Below are 18,597 nucleotides of genomic sequence, written 5' to 3' on the forward strand. Positions count from 1 at the left end.
CTTTTTTTTAAAGAAAGCAGATAGATATGAACTGACATTTATAGGTGTTTGTGTTTTCACAAGTAGTAAGCACTTGGAAAGTAATTTGGACAAATTACAAAGGTTGATAATATGTAAAGTAGTCTATCATGGTCTTAACAAAAGGAGGGGCTCTGACTGTAAGCCATTTATTACAGATGTCCATTTAGGAATTCAGCATGAAATCCTTTTATTTTAATCAAGAAACTGTGGGTTTGTTTACATTTTTCAAGTTCACTTAAAAAAACTATAGCTAGAGTGCATCCATCATTTAGAATAATTTGGAAATGTCGAAAAGTGAACAAAGGAAAATAAATAATTTGTTGTCCCCTTGACTGTGGTTACTATTTTGGTGTTTTTTCAGCCATAATAGCTTATGTCTTTTCTATATAGTTGGGATTATACTGGCTATAAAATTTTGTATCATAATTTTAATCACATCAGTTAACATTTGGTTAACATTCTTTTTATGGCTCTCTCTTCTATCATGTGGCTATTCCACATTCCAATATTTTATTCCCTTTAAAAGAAAAAAGCTGCCATCTTTCCTGAATACCAATTCTCCTGTAGGTTATGAAAGCTCTTTTTTTCTCTTTGGCAAATCCATGTATGGATTTGTGAACAATATCTCCTCTTTACCCGACTCCTGTATCAAGGATATAGGCCAAAGACCAGCACTGGGGACTGGACAACTCATATCAATTTTGGATTTTGGAGATCAATTTAGATACATATTGTCTCAGTGCACTTATTGTATTTTATGGCTCTCTCCTTGGTGTGGCATCTAGTCTGCACGTGCTCAGTTGCAAAGTATTTCCAGCCTATTCAGTTGAAATGAATATATGTCTAAAAATACAGAAGAAATAAAACAAAATAAACCAACACGTGGAAGGCCTCCGGTTCAGTCTCTTTTTCTGGACCTGGCTGCTAACTCATGCCACCGTCAGGATTTGTTCTTCACCCACTAACGATTTTTGGAATCAGGTTTCATGACCTTGACTTGAAACTAGGCAAGGTAATCAATGGAGAGCAAGGACATGGAAATGGATTGAAGGGGGGGTCCCTCTATTGTCACAGCTGCCTCCTGACCCTTACAATAAGTGCATGCTGATCTTTATTGTTTTCTCTAATTGCAAAAAGTCATACATGCTCACTGAGAAAAGCCAGACCCTGGAAATATAAGGTAGAAAGCAACATTCCCTATGTTCTCACTCTCCGAGATAACCACTTTTAACAGTTTCACGTATGTTCTTCCAGATTTTTTCTATGAATATTAGCATTTATTTAAAAGTTAATACATAATGTTGTGTGGCCTTTTGTCTTCACTGATAAAGTATGTCTTCTACATATAGAACTCTCTCATTTTTCATTAAGCTATATAAGACTTCATGCAATAGATATACCAGAGTTTATTTAGGGAATTGATTGATGAAGAAATCCCTCTTTTTGATATTATAAACAAGGCCCAGCTACTTTCTTGAAGGATTTTCTACAAAGCCGACTTCTACAATATGAATTATGACTATGAGAAGGTGCTACCTATTTAGCAACAGAGAACGCTATTTAAAAAGCTTTTATAAAAAGCCTTTATTACAGAATTGTACACCTGAAATCTATGTAACTTTACTAACAATTGTCACCCCAATAAACTCTAATTAAAAAAAAAAAGCCTTTAGGCTTTAATAACTTCCTATTGTTTGCTTCATGTGTAGTCAAGTCCTGTTTCAACAAGAAGTCTATAAGCTCCTTGAGGGTCCATAAGCCTCTTGCATTTCCACAAATTCTAGCGCTGTACCAGGCATAAAATAGAAAATAAATATTTGTTAGATTAAATTCATTTGTTATTAATAAATTGGAGACGAGAAATTTTTCTGATAACGTCTGTTTATATGAGTAGAATGTCTTTAGAGACCGTTTTGTTGGTTATTCAGTGATGTGACAACTACCATTCTAACATTTAGATTGACAGCATCTGAAAGCTTATTCTTATTTTTAATTTCTTTCTTCATTTATTTTTATGATTATTAAAGACATACTTAGGAGATGTGGAAATTATAGAAGAGAAAAAAAAAGTAAAAGATAAAGAAAATAAAGTCACTGATGGGACACTCTGACTCTTGATATGTTCTCCTTCATCATGTTGAATGCTAACTCTTGAGAGAAGCTTCTAGACTTTTGCTCCATCTTCAATGGATGTCTGGTTTCCTTGAATCATTTCTCATTCCCTTTGGATTGGTGGGTGGTTTGGCCCTAGAAATGAACTTTCTCTCTCTGCTTCCCCAGTTCTCTTTGCCATGAAGGAGGATAATGAGAAGGTACCCACTTTGCTAACGGACTACATTTTAAAAGGTAAGAGCAGCCACGCCCTCTGGGAGCAAAAGCAGTCCTCTGGGGCCCCCGCCCCAGGACTGCTGAAGGTGTCACACCCGCTGTGCAGCCTTCCAGAGTGTCCACGCCAGACCAGACCTGGTAGGGCCAGGGAAAGCAAGTGGGCAATTGTGAGGCCCTGGCAGTCGTGGGGTGTTGCCTTTGAATGTTGCTGGGAGGCCTGAGAAGGAGATTCCATCACCCCCAAGTCACCAGAGTGACTGCACATGAGGCGCAGCCAAACTAACAAAAGACTTATTGTGAAAGTTCTGAGGAGTTAGGCTATTTAGTTGGGAAAAACAAAGCCTAAGGATTCTATTAATAGTTTTCAGCTGCTTATAGACAACAGATTAGAGTCATGATGAGCTACATCCTTTTATAACATTTTTTTGTTTTATCTAGTATTATGGAAACTTTTAACACATATATAAAAGTAGAGGGAATGGTGTGATGAACTCTTATGTACTTAACACCCTGATGTAACAATTATTAACACATTGTCAATCATGTATCATTTAAACCCCTTCCCAACTTCTCCCCATCATATTATTTTGAAGCAAATCCTAATCATCATATTTGTTTCATACATAAATATTTCAGTATATATTGCTAAAACATAAAGACTCTTTTAAAAAACATAACCACAGTATCATCACAACTAGAAAAATAAAAAATGTCCCAATATCATTGACTATCCAATCAGTGTTCAGATTTCCCTATAACATTTTTTTTCATTTTGATTGAATCAGGATCCAAAGAAGGTCTATCCATTGCAATTGGATAATATGTCTTTTAAGTCTCTTTTAATATATATAGGTTCCCTTTTCTTTCCTCGCTCTCCTTTTTTGACACTTATTTCTTGGAGAAGCCAGGTTGTTTGCCCTATTCACTTGCCTCATTCTGGCCTTTGCCAGGTGGTTGTGTCCTCACGGTTTAATTTAACATGTCCTTCCATCTTTTGCAGTTCCTGTTAACTGGTAGAGCTAGAGGCTTTATCAGATTCAGCCTCAAATTTTTCAATAAGCGCTATATTATTGGTGTGGTTGTAAACTTCCACTAAGAGTCACATACTCTCTGGTTGTCTTTATTTTTGTGATGTTAATATCAGTGTCAGTCTGCCCCAGCGGCTAACACAAAATACCACTGCCTAGCTTAAACAACAGAAATTTATTTTCTCACAGTTCTGGAGGCTAGACGACCATGATGAAGGTGTCTGCAAATTTGGCTTCTAGTGAGGGTTCTCTTCTTGACTTGTAGATGATGGTCTTTCTGTGCTCTGGAGGAAAGAGAGAGAGAATGTTCTTTCCTATCAGATCAGGGCTCCACCCTTATGACCTCATTTGCCCTTACTTCCCCAGAGGCTCCATCTCCAAATACAGTTGTATTGGGGAGTTAGGGCTTCAACGTGTGAATTTTGGGGAGATACAAGCATTCTGTCCATAACAGTATCCACAATGATCATTCTGTGTCTGGGTCCTTTGCTTCACTAGCTTTTGCTGTACATGCCCACAACTTCGGTACAGTTTCAGAAGGCTTATGAACCAGTTAAGAACCTCTGAACTATGTTGTTTCCATAAGGAACAGAGAGATTAATCTTAAATTTCTGCAGGAGAAGTTTAGGCTAAACATTGGGAAACACTTCTGACTCTTAAAGGTTTTAAAAGAGCAGTGAATTTCTCAATGGACGTTTTCAAAGGAGGTTTGTAGAAATGGGTTCTACAAGTCTGGGAGCCTGAGGACTAGACTTTACCCCTCATGATCCACAGAAATGTCAGTGAATTTATAAAACTAGTTAACCTTTATTGAGCACTTTCTACTTGCCTCTGAACAACCCTTTGGGGTAGGCAAAGGCACAGTCTATTGTATAAATGAAGAAATAAATAAGCAAGAGAGGTGCAGTAATCACCTTAAGGTCGTAGAATTAGTCACCCCAATAAATTTAATAAAATGAAAAAAAAAAAGAAAAAGAAAAAAAGAAACTGTGGATCTAGGTAGGGTTTGAGCCCAGGCAGCTGGGCACTGGGGACTGCACATTAAATTATTACACCAAACCACCCCCTATCAACTCTTTCTTCTTCTGGACAAAAGATTAGTGGCTGCAGTTCTTCCTGGTTGTACACAGGCAGTTCTCTGCTCAGGATACTAGCGGGAAGCCAGCGTGACCGCTCTAGGCCAGGGCCCCTGGGCAGGTACGCCTAACCTGCATTGTGCTCTGACCTCTGTCCTCTCCTCTTCTCTTTCCAGTGCTCTGTCCTACCTAACCTTGCCCTTGGGAGCAGCCTTGCAGCGGAGGTCACTGAGCAAGAGTCATTCCATCACAGGGACTGCATGACACCATGTAACCTCCGACGTGTATTTAAACGTGTAGAACTTAACCTGGATTAAACATGAGCAAACGCGCGGGGTCCTTTGCTGTTGGCTTCTAGTCCTAGTAAACATTGGATGCATGACAAGGGGCAGGACTGGGGACATTGCCTCCTCTCTGCCTATGTTGGAGGAAGGCCGATGCTCTCACCATTCATTATCTAGTCTGGCTCCAGCCCTCAAAACAGCTTACACTCTAAGACTAATTTTGAAATAAATCTTCATTTAATTAATATTCATGTGCTTTGGAGTGTGGTGTCCAGTGGCCCGTTACAAACCCTCCAGAGAAAGGATGTGTAGCTGCCTTCATGTGGTGTCACGTGGCCTGTGGCAGCGTTTTGGTGTTTAGGGACAGCTAGCATGCCCTGTTGTGGTCGTGATGGGGCTGCACGTGGTACAACTGGAAGGAGGAGGCTCTCCATGGGCTCTAAGATCTAGGACCTTGGCAACTGTGGAGGGAGCTGCACCATGTGTTGTAGGAACTACTGGTGTGTGGGGGGGTGTCAGATGAGCAGGGAGGCCGTGAAGTTAGCAGACAGAAAGAGAGCCTCAAGGAGCAGCCAGGCAGCTGTAGCACCTCCTGTTGAGATGGCCAGATTGGCTCCTGGAGGCCCTCACCAGCCCCTCCCCAGGGTCCTGGAGGCTCAAGGGCCTGGAGGGCGGCAGCTCTGCTGAGCTGCTGGGGCATGGGGGATTTGGGCTGCTTTCCTCCCTGCCCCCAACGGCCCTTGGGAACCATATCCTTTGACCATGATGCCCTGCCCTGCTCTTCCTGCAGACCTAGAGGTCCAGCAGCTCTGACCCCTGGGTGCTATCTCTGGCATCGGTGGCAGGCAGCTGCCAGCCTTGATTGACTAGCAGGTAAGTGCTGTCCTCCTATCCAGATGCTAGCTTGATTTTACCATAACCTGAACTCTCTCAGCTTCCATCTTCTGACTGGAATGATATTAACCCTGTCAATGTCCACAGTCTCGTCTTAAAACAAAAACTTTGTCAAGTACTTGCTATGCATCTGCCACTGGCCTTATCACTCTCTACACATTATCTCACATCACAGCAACCCTACATGGTAAGTGGGTGCCATCATTGCCCTGATTTCACAGGTGAGGAGGTCGAGAAGCAGAGGTGTTCAAGAGTGGAGTCACGCTCTTGGTCTCTTATCCAATTAGATTTCCACTCATTCTTCAGAGCTCAGTGTTTGTTGAACTAAGCATGCCGAGTAGAGTAGAAAGCCATACTTTATCACCCTGGCAACTCCACAGGAGGCCACAGATCCTTGTAGGTGACAATAGAAACTATCCTTGGTGCCTGCCTCTCACTTCCTGGGCCTCCACTTTTCTAGGAGCAGTAGCAGTCTCACCTGGGGTGAGGGGTACTTATCCCACCAGGTGGGGTGTGGGGTACTTACCCCAGCACCTACAGCTTTAACTCAGGCATCTACGTGGAGCAGAATGCCTGTGAAGGTAGAGCCCTGGCTGCTATCGAAGACAGCAGAAAATAGAAGCAAACATAGGTACCCATGTAAATCCTCAGGGGTCAAAAAATTGACGTGAGTACCAGGCTTTGACAGAAAGGGGTGACTTCAGCTCTGCATTCATTGGCACTATGGCTAAGGATGCAAGGGTCACTGGTGGTGTGAGGTCACGAGCAAGTTAACACGGCCACGGGTGGGGTTTTTCACCACTCAGCAAAGGGAAGGCACTGACTCCCCAACAGCTTCTCTTCCTGCCTTGGATTTGTCAGATCTGGGTCAGCTACTCCTTTTCCCCAATTTATCCTACCAGCAGGTGTCTTGAAGCAGCAGAGACAAGCTCATCAAAGCTGCTGGCAGTTAAAAATAAATGTCACGTGTCAGGGATACACTTCGTCTAGGAGGAAGTGAGTCTGGGAGGGGAGGGTGGGAGCGGTGGCTCCTCTTTTCTCTCCTTTTGTCCACATGGGAGGGAGTCGAGAGGGAATACGAAATCAGTTTCTCGTGGGTTTGCACTGTCTCCCCCTCTGTCCTTGCTACTCAAAGTGCTGCTCGTCCAGCAGCACTGACACCATGTAGGAACTTGTTAGAAACACAAAAACTCAGGCCCCACCCCAGACCTATTGACTCAGAGCTGTCTTTTAACAAGCTCTCCAGGCAGCTGGTATTTACATTAAGGTTTGCTGTAGGTTTCTGGTGTTGCTGGAGCCCTGACTCTTGGAGGCTGAAACTAAGGACAGCACAGGTAGTGTGAGTAACAGGTGAACACAACTCTCTCCCCCGTTTCCTCTCTCCTCCTTCAGGATGGTAGGAAAAGTCCCAATGGCAGACTCATACTTCAGACTCAGTCAGTCTTGATTGCAAAAGTTAGGTCCAGCTGAGGAGGTCCACTCAGCAAGGCGTACTGGAGAGCCAAGGCCTGCAGCGTGCCCTCCTAGGTAGCTAGGAGGTTGGCCTGGCTAGTAGGTTCTTTAAGGACGCGTGTTCTCATCAATGTGGACTTCGCTAAGCCTAATTTCAAGTCCGAGTAAGGCAACTTCACCACAGAGCCAGAAGCCAGCCTTCATTTGTGCAGAGTTGAAACAAGATCACGGGGGAAAGGCCATTTTACAAATGGACTATCTCCACATTGTTTATCCTAGTCTATTTCAGGATGGGAGACAGATGTGATATCTCTGAAAGAAAACCCCAAAGAGAGGGTGTTGTGGCCCTGAAGTTGCGTGATAAATGATATTTTTAAATAAATCCTTTTCATGTTCACTGAAGTAATGTCTGGAGTATGACTCTTCAGCTTGTGGTCAGGGAAGAAGAGATGGAGAAGACCAGTTAGAAGGCATGATCCTCCAGGTGTCTTAGGATGAATGATAAGCCAAGTCCTAATGGGCATCAGGGAGTCCATTCCATGAGCTTTTGTGAGCACCTACTGTGTCCCAGGGACTCCCACCACAGCCCAGCCACTGAGAGCCCTTGGGGTCTCCCCAAAGGTGGGAAGCTGGGAGCGCCCCAGGTGCCCAGCTCTCCTTGCAGCTGAAGCAGGAAATGGGAGAGGCAGCCTCATTTCCATGGAAGGCAGGAGAGGCGGCTCTGCTCCCCCAGCCTGTCTCCAGTCTCCACGATTAGTATGCGTGGGGAGAAGAGTAATTAAATGCTGCTCTTGGAGAAGAGACACTCAGGTTCTTGATGGCGCCTGATTATTTACTTCCTTGGGAGGATGAGAGAATAGTTGTTAGGATTTCTGGCTGAGCCTGAGCTTTGCTCTCCTCCTCCCTTCACTAGAGAGGAGAAGCAGAGGCCACTCTGCTGACCAGGACGATGCTTTGGCTTCCTATTAATGCCTTTCTTTTAAAAGAACAATGAACCACCTTAGCCCACAGCCCGGCAGCTCCACACCCCGCCCAAGTCCTCATGCATATTCATCCTGCTTCAAAGAGCACAGCATGGAATATGCAAATGAGCCAGGCAGGAGCTGGTTGGCATTTTGATAATAGCTTTGTCTGAAAAACCCCAGAGACACATGCACATCTAGTTCCTCTCTCTCTCCCTCTCTCCTTCTCTCTCTACCCTCTGTCCCCCTCCTCATTTTCTCTTTGGCTCCCAACCTGCCAGAGAAGAGGACAACGAATCACAGAACCAGAGAAGCACGTTAATGGAGGAGTCAGGTGTCTGCATGCCATCCAGTCTGTTGTATTTTCACTTTATCCTCTTCCTTTTTGAAATTCTACAGTCATTTTGTTTTTTCCCCTTTATTAAAGTGTTGCCCCATCTGGCAGTGCCCCTGGCCCTGGCCTGTCCTCTGCTCTCAGTGGAACCCCCGCTTTGAGCACCCGTTCTATCTCTCTCTCCCTGAGACGAGCTCTTTTCTCTGTTTTCCTTCCTCCATCTTCCAACCTTCTTTTACCCATGCTCTCAGTAGTCAAGTCTGAAAAAAACCTAAGGACCTGGCCTCGCCCTCTGACAGGAGGGAAGGAATCACCTGTACGGCCAGAAATGAGGAAGGCTTGGATGCCAGCTGTCGTCACTGACCTCAACATCAATCTCTACAACACACCTGAGTGAACATCAGCAACAGTACAGTGGACCTGCTGTTGCCACCCCTTTATCCCAGTCTGTGGGTAGTCAGCAGAAGCCTCTCCTCCAAGACTGGCCTCCAGCCCCTCCTGCAGCACAGCTCCTAGAAAAGTACACAGAGCAACTTCTTACGCTCAGGGGACCTAGGTCCTGCCCCCTTCCCTCCAAAATGTAGATGGTTCAGATTCAGAGCTGGTGGGCCGCTGGGTGGATGCTGGGCAGGGGGTTGGCGGGTGGGGGGGGGGGGAGTTGCAAGCTAAGGTTTGGGGCCACATTTCTGCATGCTATTTTGTTCTGGGAACTTACAGGAGAAAAGCAAAAGTGGGTGCAGGGCTGCTGGCACCTCGGAGGTTTTCAGGGAGGAGGGGGCTTCTCCCTTGACTCTGAGGGCCAGTTCTGGTCAAGCCAAAGCGTAATTACCTCACAGGAGGAGCTTGTATTTAGCCTTTAGTTCAAATCCCAGCTCTACTACATAGAAGCAATACAGTTTTTGAGAAAGTTATTCAATATCTCTGAGCCCTAATTACCTCATTTTAGAAATGGGAATACTGATATTAACAATTATTAATTCCAGGATTTTTTTGAATGCAGTATCTAGCATATATGCTAAGTGCTCAATAAATTGTGATTTTTAGTTTTGCTAGTAAACTTTGAGGAATGTAGAGAAAGGGCTGGCCCCATGGCCTCTTGAGCCTTGGGGAGTCTAATCATCTTTATAATCCAGTAGACATAGAACCTGAAAACAAAACCAAACAAGACAGGGTGTGGCCCATGCCTCTAAAATCAGCCTTACTCCTACCTTTTATCCTCACAAACTCCTGCTTAGTGGTGGTGCCGTCAGCCCTGGCACCTGCCGATTCTAGAACCAGTGGCCTTGGGTGGTCCTGGACGAGGAGACAAAGAGGCAGGAGTTGTGCTATATTCTGATTTCTCAGTAGGTCCGTTCAAGCAGAGTGGTGGAGGAGGGATGATGAAATTCAAATTTATTTTGTGCATAGGAAAAAGATTCTATTTTCATTGGCAAGGAGACAGGTGGAGTGACAGAAGAGGAAGCACACAGACAATCCAGACACACTCAGAGAGGCCACGTGTGCAGTAAGTAAGCCTTGAAGACCACAAAGCAATCTGGAGGGTGGCTCCTTCATCCATCTGTCTCCAGAAGGCAGATCTCAGATTATAAGTGGAAGTTGGAGGGACCAGGTGGCTCTGGGTAGCAGTTTTGGCCTTTCTGCTCTGGGAGGCACAGGAAAGGGAGATGACAATTTATAATGTGCTATGGACAGGATTCCTATATGGGGTGGGCAAGTTGGGTTCACCGACCCTTACTGCCCTTTCCAGGACTGAGAAATGATTTTTTTCATTTTAAGCTCGGATTCTTATGTGCAAATACAGCTGGGAAAGGGGGTATTGAGAGCGTCAGGCATTCTGAGCTCAGAGACACTGTGCTGCAGATCCTTTTCTGAAACCAGGCTTGGGTGATGTAGGGGTTCAGAATCTCTGGGATACTTTTATTTTTTTTATAATGAAAAAAAATCTTTATTGGGGAATAGTGTGTTTTTCTAGGACCCATCAGCTCCAAGTCAAGTTGTTGCTTGCACTCTAGTTGTGGAGGGCACAGCTTGCTGGCCCATGTGGGGATCGAACCAGTGACCTTGGTGTTATGAGCACTGCACTCCAACCCACTGAGCCAACCAGCCGCCCTCTGGGGGACTTTTAAAAATGTACCTACCTTGGCCACACCTTTGGAGACTCTGATTTAGTAAACTGAGACTGGAACTTAGTCACCTGCAACTCCAAAAGCCTGCCTGCCAACGCTAAGGTGCACTCCAGCTGAGAACTCCTGGAGTGAGGGTTGGGGCCAGGGAGACAAAGATGCCGCTGGGCCTGGAGGTGCTGGGGAGGTTCCATCACAAGAGAGCAAAGTTATTTCATCTCCTTCCAAAATGTGATCTCCACATGGAAACACAGCAGCATCCAGTGAAAAGGGCAACAGGAAGTGTGAAGCAGTCTAGCCCCTGGAAGCCTGGGCAGTGGTGTCAATCTCAGCTTCTCCAGCGGGGAGAGGGCGGGGGGGGGGGCTGTCCAGAGAGATGAGCAGTGTCCCCAGGAGAAGCTGGGGAAACTGTTCCACTGTCATCATACGGGGTCTCATCTCCCTCTCCCCACATAACAACGCAGGATATGGTGAGGCTAAAAAGGAACACCCATGGAGCCATAGATAGGGGAGTCATACCATTATACTCTCGATGGTGGCTGGTTGAGACACGAAAGCAAACATCTGCCAGTACACCAACGAGGGGTCTTCCTGCACCCCAGTCTCACTGGCGGCCTGGCGAGACACAGGAAGTAGGATCCACACGATCTGCAATCCACCATCTGCCCTTGCTAACCCCACTTGTTAGCTGCAACCTGCAGTCTGCTTCTCTACCAACCAACCAACCCCCTAGCATACCTACGGTAGTTATATTAGTGGCTAATGGCTAACTGGTAACAGCTGATGGCCACCCAGCCACAGCGGATGGCCATCTGATTACAGCTGATGGCCATCTAATAACTGAGCCAGCACCTTTCCACGTGAGGCTGAGAGCCTTGAAACTGCTCTCTGGGGCTTTGTCTCCACAGTCGTCCACAGTACTAGAGTTTCACGGAATATCAACTAAAGGGGCGCTTAGAGGCCATCTTCTCTAACCCCCTCAATGTGCAAGTGAGGAAGCTAATTTAGATGGTCCCTGTGTGTAAGGGGAAGTTATTGGCCAAATCCAGGGGACCCAGTGTTCTTCCTTTCCCTGCAGAGGTGCATAGGAGGCTCACTGGTGGACAGAGTGGGATTTCGATGAGTTTGGTATAACAAAAATTTTGCAATGCTATGGAGAAAGCAACCATCCCAAAATTCACAAAATAACAGGTGGATGTGAGATAGGCACACCTGAAGTGAGTTCTCTGAATAATGCTTGGGTGTAATAAGATGAAAAAAAAACACTGAAATGAGAAGGTATAATGAGATATACACAACTGAAGGGAATTGTCTTAAGTGGCTGATTGTAATGAGATGTACATAAATTGTAAGGCTTGTAATGAAATGAAAAAAAAAATATTCTTGCCTGATAATACTGGGTGTAATGTCTACACTTGAAATAAGTCGTCTCAGTGCACTGAGTATAATGAGATGCATATAATTTTAAAGAGTGTAATGAGATGAAAAATAAATCAAGCACTTGTCTTAAATGAAAGATGTACTAAGATGCACACACCTGAAGGGCATTGTCCTAAATGGGTTTGGTTTAATGAGATGCATTTAATTTGCAAAGGGACTGACTGAGATTGGCCCAGAGAGAGGCTGAGAAATATAAAAGTATAAGATATCTATAGTTGAACGTGGTGTAATAAAATCTGCCTCATATGTGGGATGGAAATAAGACGCGAAAGCGGAAATGCAGAGTACGATGTGATCAGCTTCCTCTCTGCCAGTCTTCGGTAATCCCTCGGCCTGTGAAGCTCTGCAAAGTTGAATTATCCTCTGTCCCCCGTCTGATGCCAGTACCTGTGAACATTTACTGAATGTAGAACTGGCTCAGGCGCGCTATAGTCTATACATCAAAAGGAAGTTAAATAAGGAAATTCTAAAGGCAACTGAAAACTATTCTCTGAGAGCAAAGTCTTTAGGAATCTTGCCTTGAATCTGGGAAAAGCTGGTTGTGGGGCCTAAGCTGCATTTATAAAATGCAACCCTGGTGGTTTTTATGCCTCAAGGCTCATGACGACCACTAAAGGCCAGGTAGGCAGGTAACATATGAGTGAAGATGTCGGAATGTAAGACACAGGTACACTTTGCAATTGAAGGTAGCAGTATCTTCACTTCCACAAACGAATGTGTTCTCTCCATTGTTTTTCCAAAGACACAGCCCTCTTGTACTATTTTGTTTTCTTACTTTTGATGGAGCAATGGGCAGACAGAAATATTGTTTCCCTTCTTAAAAGCAAGCACTTAAATATTGGAGGGAAAGGCAAAAAATGGGGGAAAAAGGGGCAGGGGGGAAGCATAACTAACCAATGAGCCAACCAAGTAGGGACAGCACAATAATAGGTGGCAACTGACCCTCAGCCTCCATGTGGCCAATATCACGATACCTGGGGACTGCACCTGAGGAGCGGCAATGATCCAAGCACACCCAACATGTCTGTGTGTGAATATCGGTCCCGAGTTCCCTGACTGTCGGATTTTTCAAGAGAAACCAGAAACCTGAATTTGTATGCGCAATCTTTTAACTTTTAAATGTTGGCACAAAGATTTTAAAACAATATATGGTCCAAACAAAACATGCCTATGAATTGAATTTGGCCTGATCTCCATGTTTGACCTGAGTGCCTCCTGTTTTGCAACTCAGAATGATAAAGTTTGAGGTCACTGTCCTAGGATGAGAACACAGTATTTTAAATATTATGGGGACAACAGGAGCACACTTTCAGGTCTCAATCTTCCACTAGAATGTAAACTCCCTGAAGGCAAGAATGTGTGTTTATTGATAGCAGGTATAGCCCCAGGATCTGGGGCAGAGTTGGAGCTCAATAAATACAGATTGAATGAATGATTCCAAGCAAGGTGCCTTGGGACAGACTCAGTGCCTTATCTGGCCGTGTCCAAGGCAGGAGAAGAGTTCCCTGGTCAAGAAAGAGTAGCTCTGGCCATAAACTCCCCTGAACAGGAATCTTCAAACCCGAAAGTTCTTAATGGGATGGGGTCAGGGCCAGAAGTCAGTCTGAACAGATCCCAGGGCCCTGATATCAGAACTCCATCTCGGGGTAAGGGAAATCTCCCCTCCACTTGTCCCCTCTCACATTGTCCCATCTCTCTTATTTCCACAGGGGTTGTGGCATATCTCCTTGTGGGTGGATGGGACCTGGGTCATACACACAGAGAGGTTGCTGCCTCCTCGAGACACAACCACCCACACCTCTAAGAATGTAGGAAACGCCTGTTTCCGTTGGCAGCATGGTCGAAAAGATGACAGAACTTCAGAGAAAACCTTAGGAAGAGGTGGGATGGACTGGGACAGACGGCTCTGTCATTTCTTAGAATAGTGTTCCCTAAAGTGCGTTTTGTGGAATACTAGCATACTTGAATAGATAGTACTTGAAAAACAAGGCAAATAAATGTGGGGAACGGGTTAAATAAAGTTAAACCAGTTTCTTTCCTGCAGGACTTTTCAGAGCCTTTACTATCGTAATACGCCTTATGAAATTCCACTAACAAAATATCATATGCAGTTCATCCTGATTTGGCCGTGGAATTTGTTTGTTTGTTTGTTTTTTGAGAGTATATCTTTTAACAGTGTGTTCTCTGAAGACACTTCTTTGAAAGCCTGCCATCCTCCTGACTCTGGAAAGTGAGGTTCTAAGGTATCATCTTCTTGCAGAGCTTAAGACTTTCTGCACTGTCTGGAAGCAGGTCTCTGCTGTGTTTGCAGAACGCCTGGGTGTGACGGGAGGTCTGGGAGAAGTGAGAGCAGTGACTCAGGGAACTGCCATCAGAGCTGCTGGAGGCCCATTTTGCCTGTGTACTCAGTCCCTTCTTCATCTTCCGCCTGGCTCTAGGGTATCCACAGGTTAAGTGCAAACTCTGCAGCTTTTGCAAATGTGAGCAAGGAATTTCCCCTCCTGCTTTTAAACCACACCGATGCCCTGAGCATCTCAGCCACAGTGCCCAGATAAGGACACCTATAGCTTCAAGGTAACAGGAAAGTCTGCCTCTCACTTCTTGGGGAAATAAGAGATAAGCTGCCCTTCAATTTCTTCTTCCTCCAGGGAATACAGTGCTGAACCCTGGGGTTCAAAGGACAGGCTATGCGCTGGTCACAGATCCAGGATAAATGTGGCGTCAAAAATTCCTCTCCTTCCCGATTCCTGGGACCTGAGGGATAGGGCAAGAATGGGCAAGAGTGGGCATGTGAGGGCTGGGGCAGGGGGCGTGGGGACAGTGGTGGCATCGGCTTCAATGATGAAAACCCTCAGAGCCTAGGAGGGGGATGGGGAAAGCAAAGAACTTTGAGGGAGGTGGAGTATGTTGGAAGAGAGGGACCAAACTCTGAGCTTGCCACTGCTATGGGGGAAAATTGTCGGGAGAGGGCAGTACAGAGCTTCCTCCTGTCTTTCTCCCTTATCTCTTTGTCGTAAGCTAGACACATATACAGTGAATGTACCCAACTTGTCTGTCTTCCTCCCCAGGCAGGTAAACTGAGGTCCCCAGCGAGCCCTCTGCCTGTCCTCTTCCATGTAGGGTAGTCACTTCAACAAGGGTTATGCTCAGGACTCCAAATTCTCTCTGGTCCACGATCCCACTAACCACAGAAAAAGTGAATCACGCAGCGGAATTATGGTAGGTAATAAGATTTACTGGAAACTTCTCGGCCACATTTAGTACTGGTTTGGTGGATACATCAGAAGGAGGTTGCATAACATTAGGCAGGTGGAGGGGCTGGGAGGAGGATGTGTGGGCACGTGTGTGCGGGTGTGCCTGTGCGGGATGGGTGCCTGTCCACAGTGGTAAGTGGACGGGTGCGTGTGTGCGTGTGTGGTGTGTGTGTGTTTTAACAAGAAAAATGAACCAGAGAAAGAAAAGTATTTTATCCCACTGCACGTTGCCAAAAAAGCTAGACTTTCCTCTACCTGTGGCATCAAAAGGGAGTAAAAAATGATCGAATCACCCAGATTATAAATAAGGTTATTTGTTTCTCAAAAATCCCTATTAAAACATTAAATATCAGCTCTTTTGGGGAGAAATACATTCATTTCAGGGAGACCCCAGGAAAGTGACCATCCTTTTGCTCCTCCCCAAACAGGTGGGGGAGAGGAAGCCCCAGGGGGCCCTGAGGGTCCCCTCGACTTGACCAGGTAGCCACTGACATCCTGCCACTGAAGGAGATGGCCAATGCACAATTTACAAATGAAACTGCAAGTCCATTAAATTAAATCCAATGGAGAACACACGTGTGATCAGTCCTGTCATTCACAGCCAGAGGGGTGGGAGGGAGGGGGAGTAGGGGGTGCCAATCAAGGGGCCTGGAAGTTGGGGTGGGAGGGTGTGTATTAGGGAAGATGGTGGAAAGCCTCCTCCTTGTGGGAGCCCCAGTTCCTCCAGTGCTGTGTGTAATGGTGGTGTGTAGATTAGCGAGGCAAGTGGGATGGGGGTACCACTTGGCTCTTGGGGGCCATTTCTCTGGGCCCTCCCCCACACTTTGGATATTGATGGGAGGAGGTATGTAGCACCTTCTCCAACCCCTGGCTTCCCGTTGGGCTGGATGCTTTTCTCCAATGTTTCTTCTGCCTTCTCTGAAGGATAGAATGAAGAAGAGAGGATGGAGGCTGATGGAGCCAGCCTGGAGCAGAGGGACAGGAGTGGGGGTCCCTTTGGATGGAAGGATTCCAAGCTAACCTGGCTCCACCCTCTCTGATGGTCTGTAGAGGGGGTGGAACATATGACGAGCTCCATCAGAGGGCTGGAACATCTGGGATAAGACACCCTTGTCCTGTTGTTATAGGAGCTGAGTCCTGTGACCACCTAGGGACAGCTATGTTGCCCAAAGTCATCTTGATATGGCTCCTGCCCAGGTTCTGCCATCCCTTTGGGTCCTGGAGCCAATCCAGGAGAAGGGTCTCCTCTTAACCTCCTATAATTTGAGCCCACCATCTTACCATTTGTTTCCAGGAGAGAGAGACAGAAATTGGCTCTGGTGGCTCCATCCCTCTCCCCAAGTCCATGGTTGCCCAAGCCCAGAGATGGGGGGCCTTGGAGGAATGAGCTGGAGCCCTGTGGAATCTGGGTCCCACTCTGATCTTCAAGAGGTGATGCCTCAGGCCCTCCCACTCCTCCAGTCACTGGCTATGTATTTGGGATCCCTCCTGCCCTTGAATGTCTCTCAAAGGAGCTGAGAGCCGTCTGGGGGTAGAACCCAGACCCCCTTTGTCTCTCTCTCCCTTTCCTCCTAATTTTCTCCCCTGGCAAAGGCTCACTCTGCAAACAGTGGTCGCCTCACAGTGCAGGGCTTGTAAACGACTCAAGTCCTTCAGTGGGGGTCCCATGGGTGCCATCTGTCCTCGGGGATTTGGTGAGTCCAGATCTCACTCCTGCCTTTCCGTACAGGCTGCTTGACCGGCCCCACCAACGGAGTCCTCCACAGTTCTAGGGAAGTGGGGCTGGGGTATCATAGAAGCTTGGTGGTTGGGAAGGAGCAGGTGTCTCCTCTGCATTTCTTCAAGCTACTGACTTTGGGAAGCTAGGGCCCGACTTCCTTGGTGTTGCCTGCCCATGTCCCCTTCCCCCCCACCCCGAAGCCCTCCTGATGACACGCCTCTCCTGCTCGGTGATCAGTGCCATCTGGGCTTCCGACTACTCCAGGGAGTCACTGTGTTCCAAGCCCAGGTCACTGACATTCGTTGTCTGAAGCTCGTCGGCCTCCTCCTCCAGCTCCTCTTCCTCCTCCTCTTCCATCTCATCCTCATCCTCTTCTTCTGTCCCATCCAATGAGTCATCGTGTGCGGCCATCATAGCCTGCTGCATGGCCATGGTGGCATTGTCTGAGGACAGGGACTGCAGGTTGTCCAAGTTGATGGAACCTACATGAGAGAAGAAGGCAAGGCTCAGGCCCAGGAACCTCCATGTTGGAGAGTTGAATGGACTGCTCATGGGGCGGTGAGCTGGACAAGTCCCGTATGAAACCCCCACCCATGTACTTGTCAGCCACTCCCTGCCCCAGCCTAAGCAGCTGCACTCCTGGTCACCATTCACTGAGCATCTTCTATATAAATGTGTTGAATATTTTTGACGTTCTAACCATTCTGTAGGGTAGGTATTATTATCCCCATTCTGAAGAGGAGGAAATTGAGTCTCGGTTAAGTCATTAGCTCACGGTGACACAGGCATAAGAGAGCTGAGAGTCTTTCCCTGTTGATCTAGCTCAAAATCTGTGTATTTCCATTATACCTCATGAGACACTTGCTCGTGACATAGGAACTGGTACACAACCATATAAATGCACATATACATGAAGGTATGTATACACACATGCATACCTCCAAACCACCTCCCACACAGCGCTATCTCCATGTGCCAAGTTATAAAATGTCTGGCTTATTGAATTATTCATTGTACACCAGGCAACCGGCAATTAGAAAAGTGTATATGGAGGGTGTGATGGAGAAGCTGGAAAAACAAAGCTCTTCCTGGCCTTCGTTCACAAGCCAGCTGCCTGCTCAGTATTTATAGATAGCCCTGGCTCTTGGAGAATTGTGCAGACACTGACTGGTGCTAAGGAACTTAGGGTGGGTGTGGGAGTGAGGAGGGGGCTCTGCTGAGCAGTCATTGACTCAGAAGACCGCCGACTCCCACTGCTCTTTGTGAAATTGCTTTTGGCTTGTTCAAGTACATGCACTGTTTAGTGGGGTCCGGGAAGGGATAACTATTCTGACAGAGTGGCCCCCGCCTCTCGGGTGGACAAACAGATGTCCAGCCCTTGAATCTTTGCACGGCTGTCCTGAAGGAGCTCCAGGGGCCTGCCCGCCCACCAGCCCTCAGCCTAGAGTACACTCAGCCCCAGTTCTTACCATCGGGATTTGTCCCAGGGGCACCACCTTGCTGCTGCAGCACCCCCGCAGCAATGGAGTTGGGCCAGAATCTTTGGGTGGGCCGGTGCTGTGACTTGATCTTCTTGGCTTTAGGGGCAGGGTCTGGGTTGCTGGCATCAAGCATGGGCTGCAGGATGCGCCTCCGGGCATTGATGAACCTGCCCAGGGGTGAAGGAGGAGACCCGGTTAAT

The 18,597-nt window shown here is 46.6% G+C and overlaps 2 protein-coding genes across 8 annotated transcripts in view; one reads left to right on the forward strand and one right to left on the reverse strand.

Moving 5' to 3' along the window:
• The window catches only part of FEZ1 (fasciculation and elongation protein zeta 1), a 39,641-nt gene extending 34,659 nt beyond the window's left edge, over window positions 1-4,982 (forward strand). The window contains exons 8-9 of one of the 2 annotated variants that reach the window (XR_002135750.2): window positions 2,302-2,367; window positions 4,630-4,785. Coding sequence is in view for 1 of the 2 variants with exons in the window: in XM_019710524.2 (XP_019566083.1) it covers window positions 2,302-2,367; window positions 4,630-4,646 (83 nt within the window). In the remaining variant the exon portion in view is untranslated. Of the gene's footprint in view, window positions 1-2,301; window positions 2,368-4,629 lie in introns of both variants that reach the window. The other variant, XM_019710524.2, reaches the window with a different exon arrangement.
• A 10,174-nt stretch (window positions 4,983-15,156) lies between these two features.
• The window catches only part of PKNOX2 (PBX/knotted 1 homeobox 2), a 257,123-nt gene continuing 253,682 nt past the window's right edge, over window positions 15,157-18,597 (reverse strand). For all 6 annotated transcript variants that reach the window (XM_019710526.2, XM_074321096.1, XM_074321097.1 and 3 more), the window contains 2 exons: window positions 18,386-18,564; window positions 15,157-17,398 (listed from right to left, as the gene is read on the reverse strand). In XM_019710526.2, the coding sequence (XP_019566085.1) occupies window positions 17,172-17,398; window positions 18,386-18,564 (406 nt within the window). In that variant the 3' untranslated portion in view covers window positions 15,157-17,171. The remainder of the gene's footprint in view (window positions 17,399-18,385; window positions 18,565-18,597) is intronic.

This window comes from Rhinolophus sinicus, linkage group LG16 (genome assembly GCF_036562045.2).
Source record: "Rhinolophus sinicus isolate RSC01 linkage group LG16, ASM3656204v1, whole genome shotgun sequence".
In the NCBI taxonomy this organism is placed as follows: domain Eukaryota; kingdom Metazoa; phylum Chordata; class Mammalia; order Chiroptera; family Rhinolophidae; genus Rhinolophus; species Rhinolophus sinicus.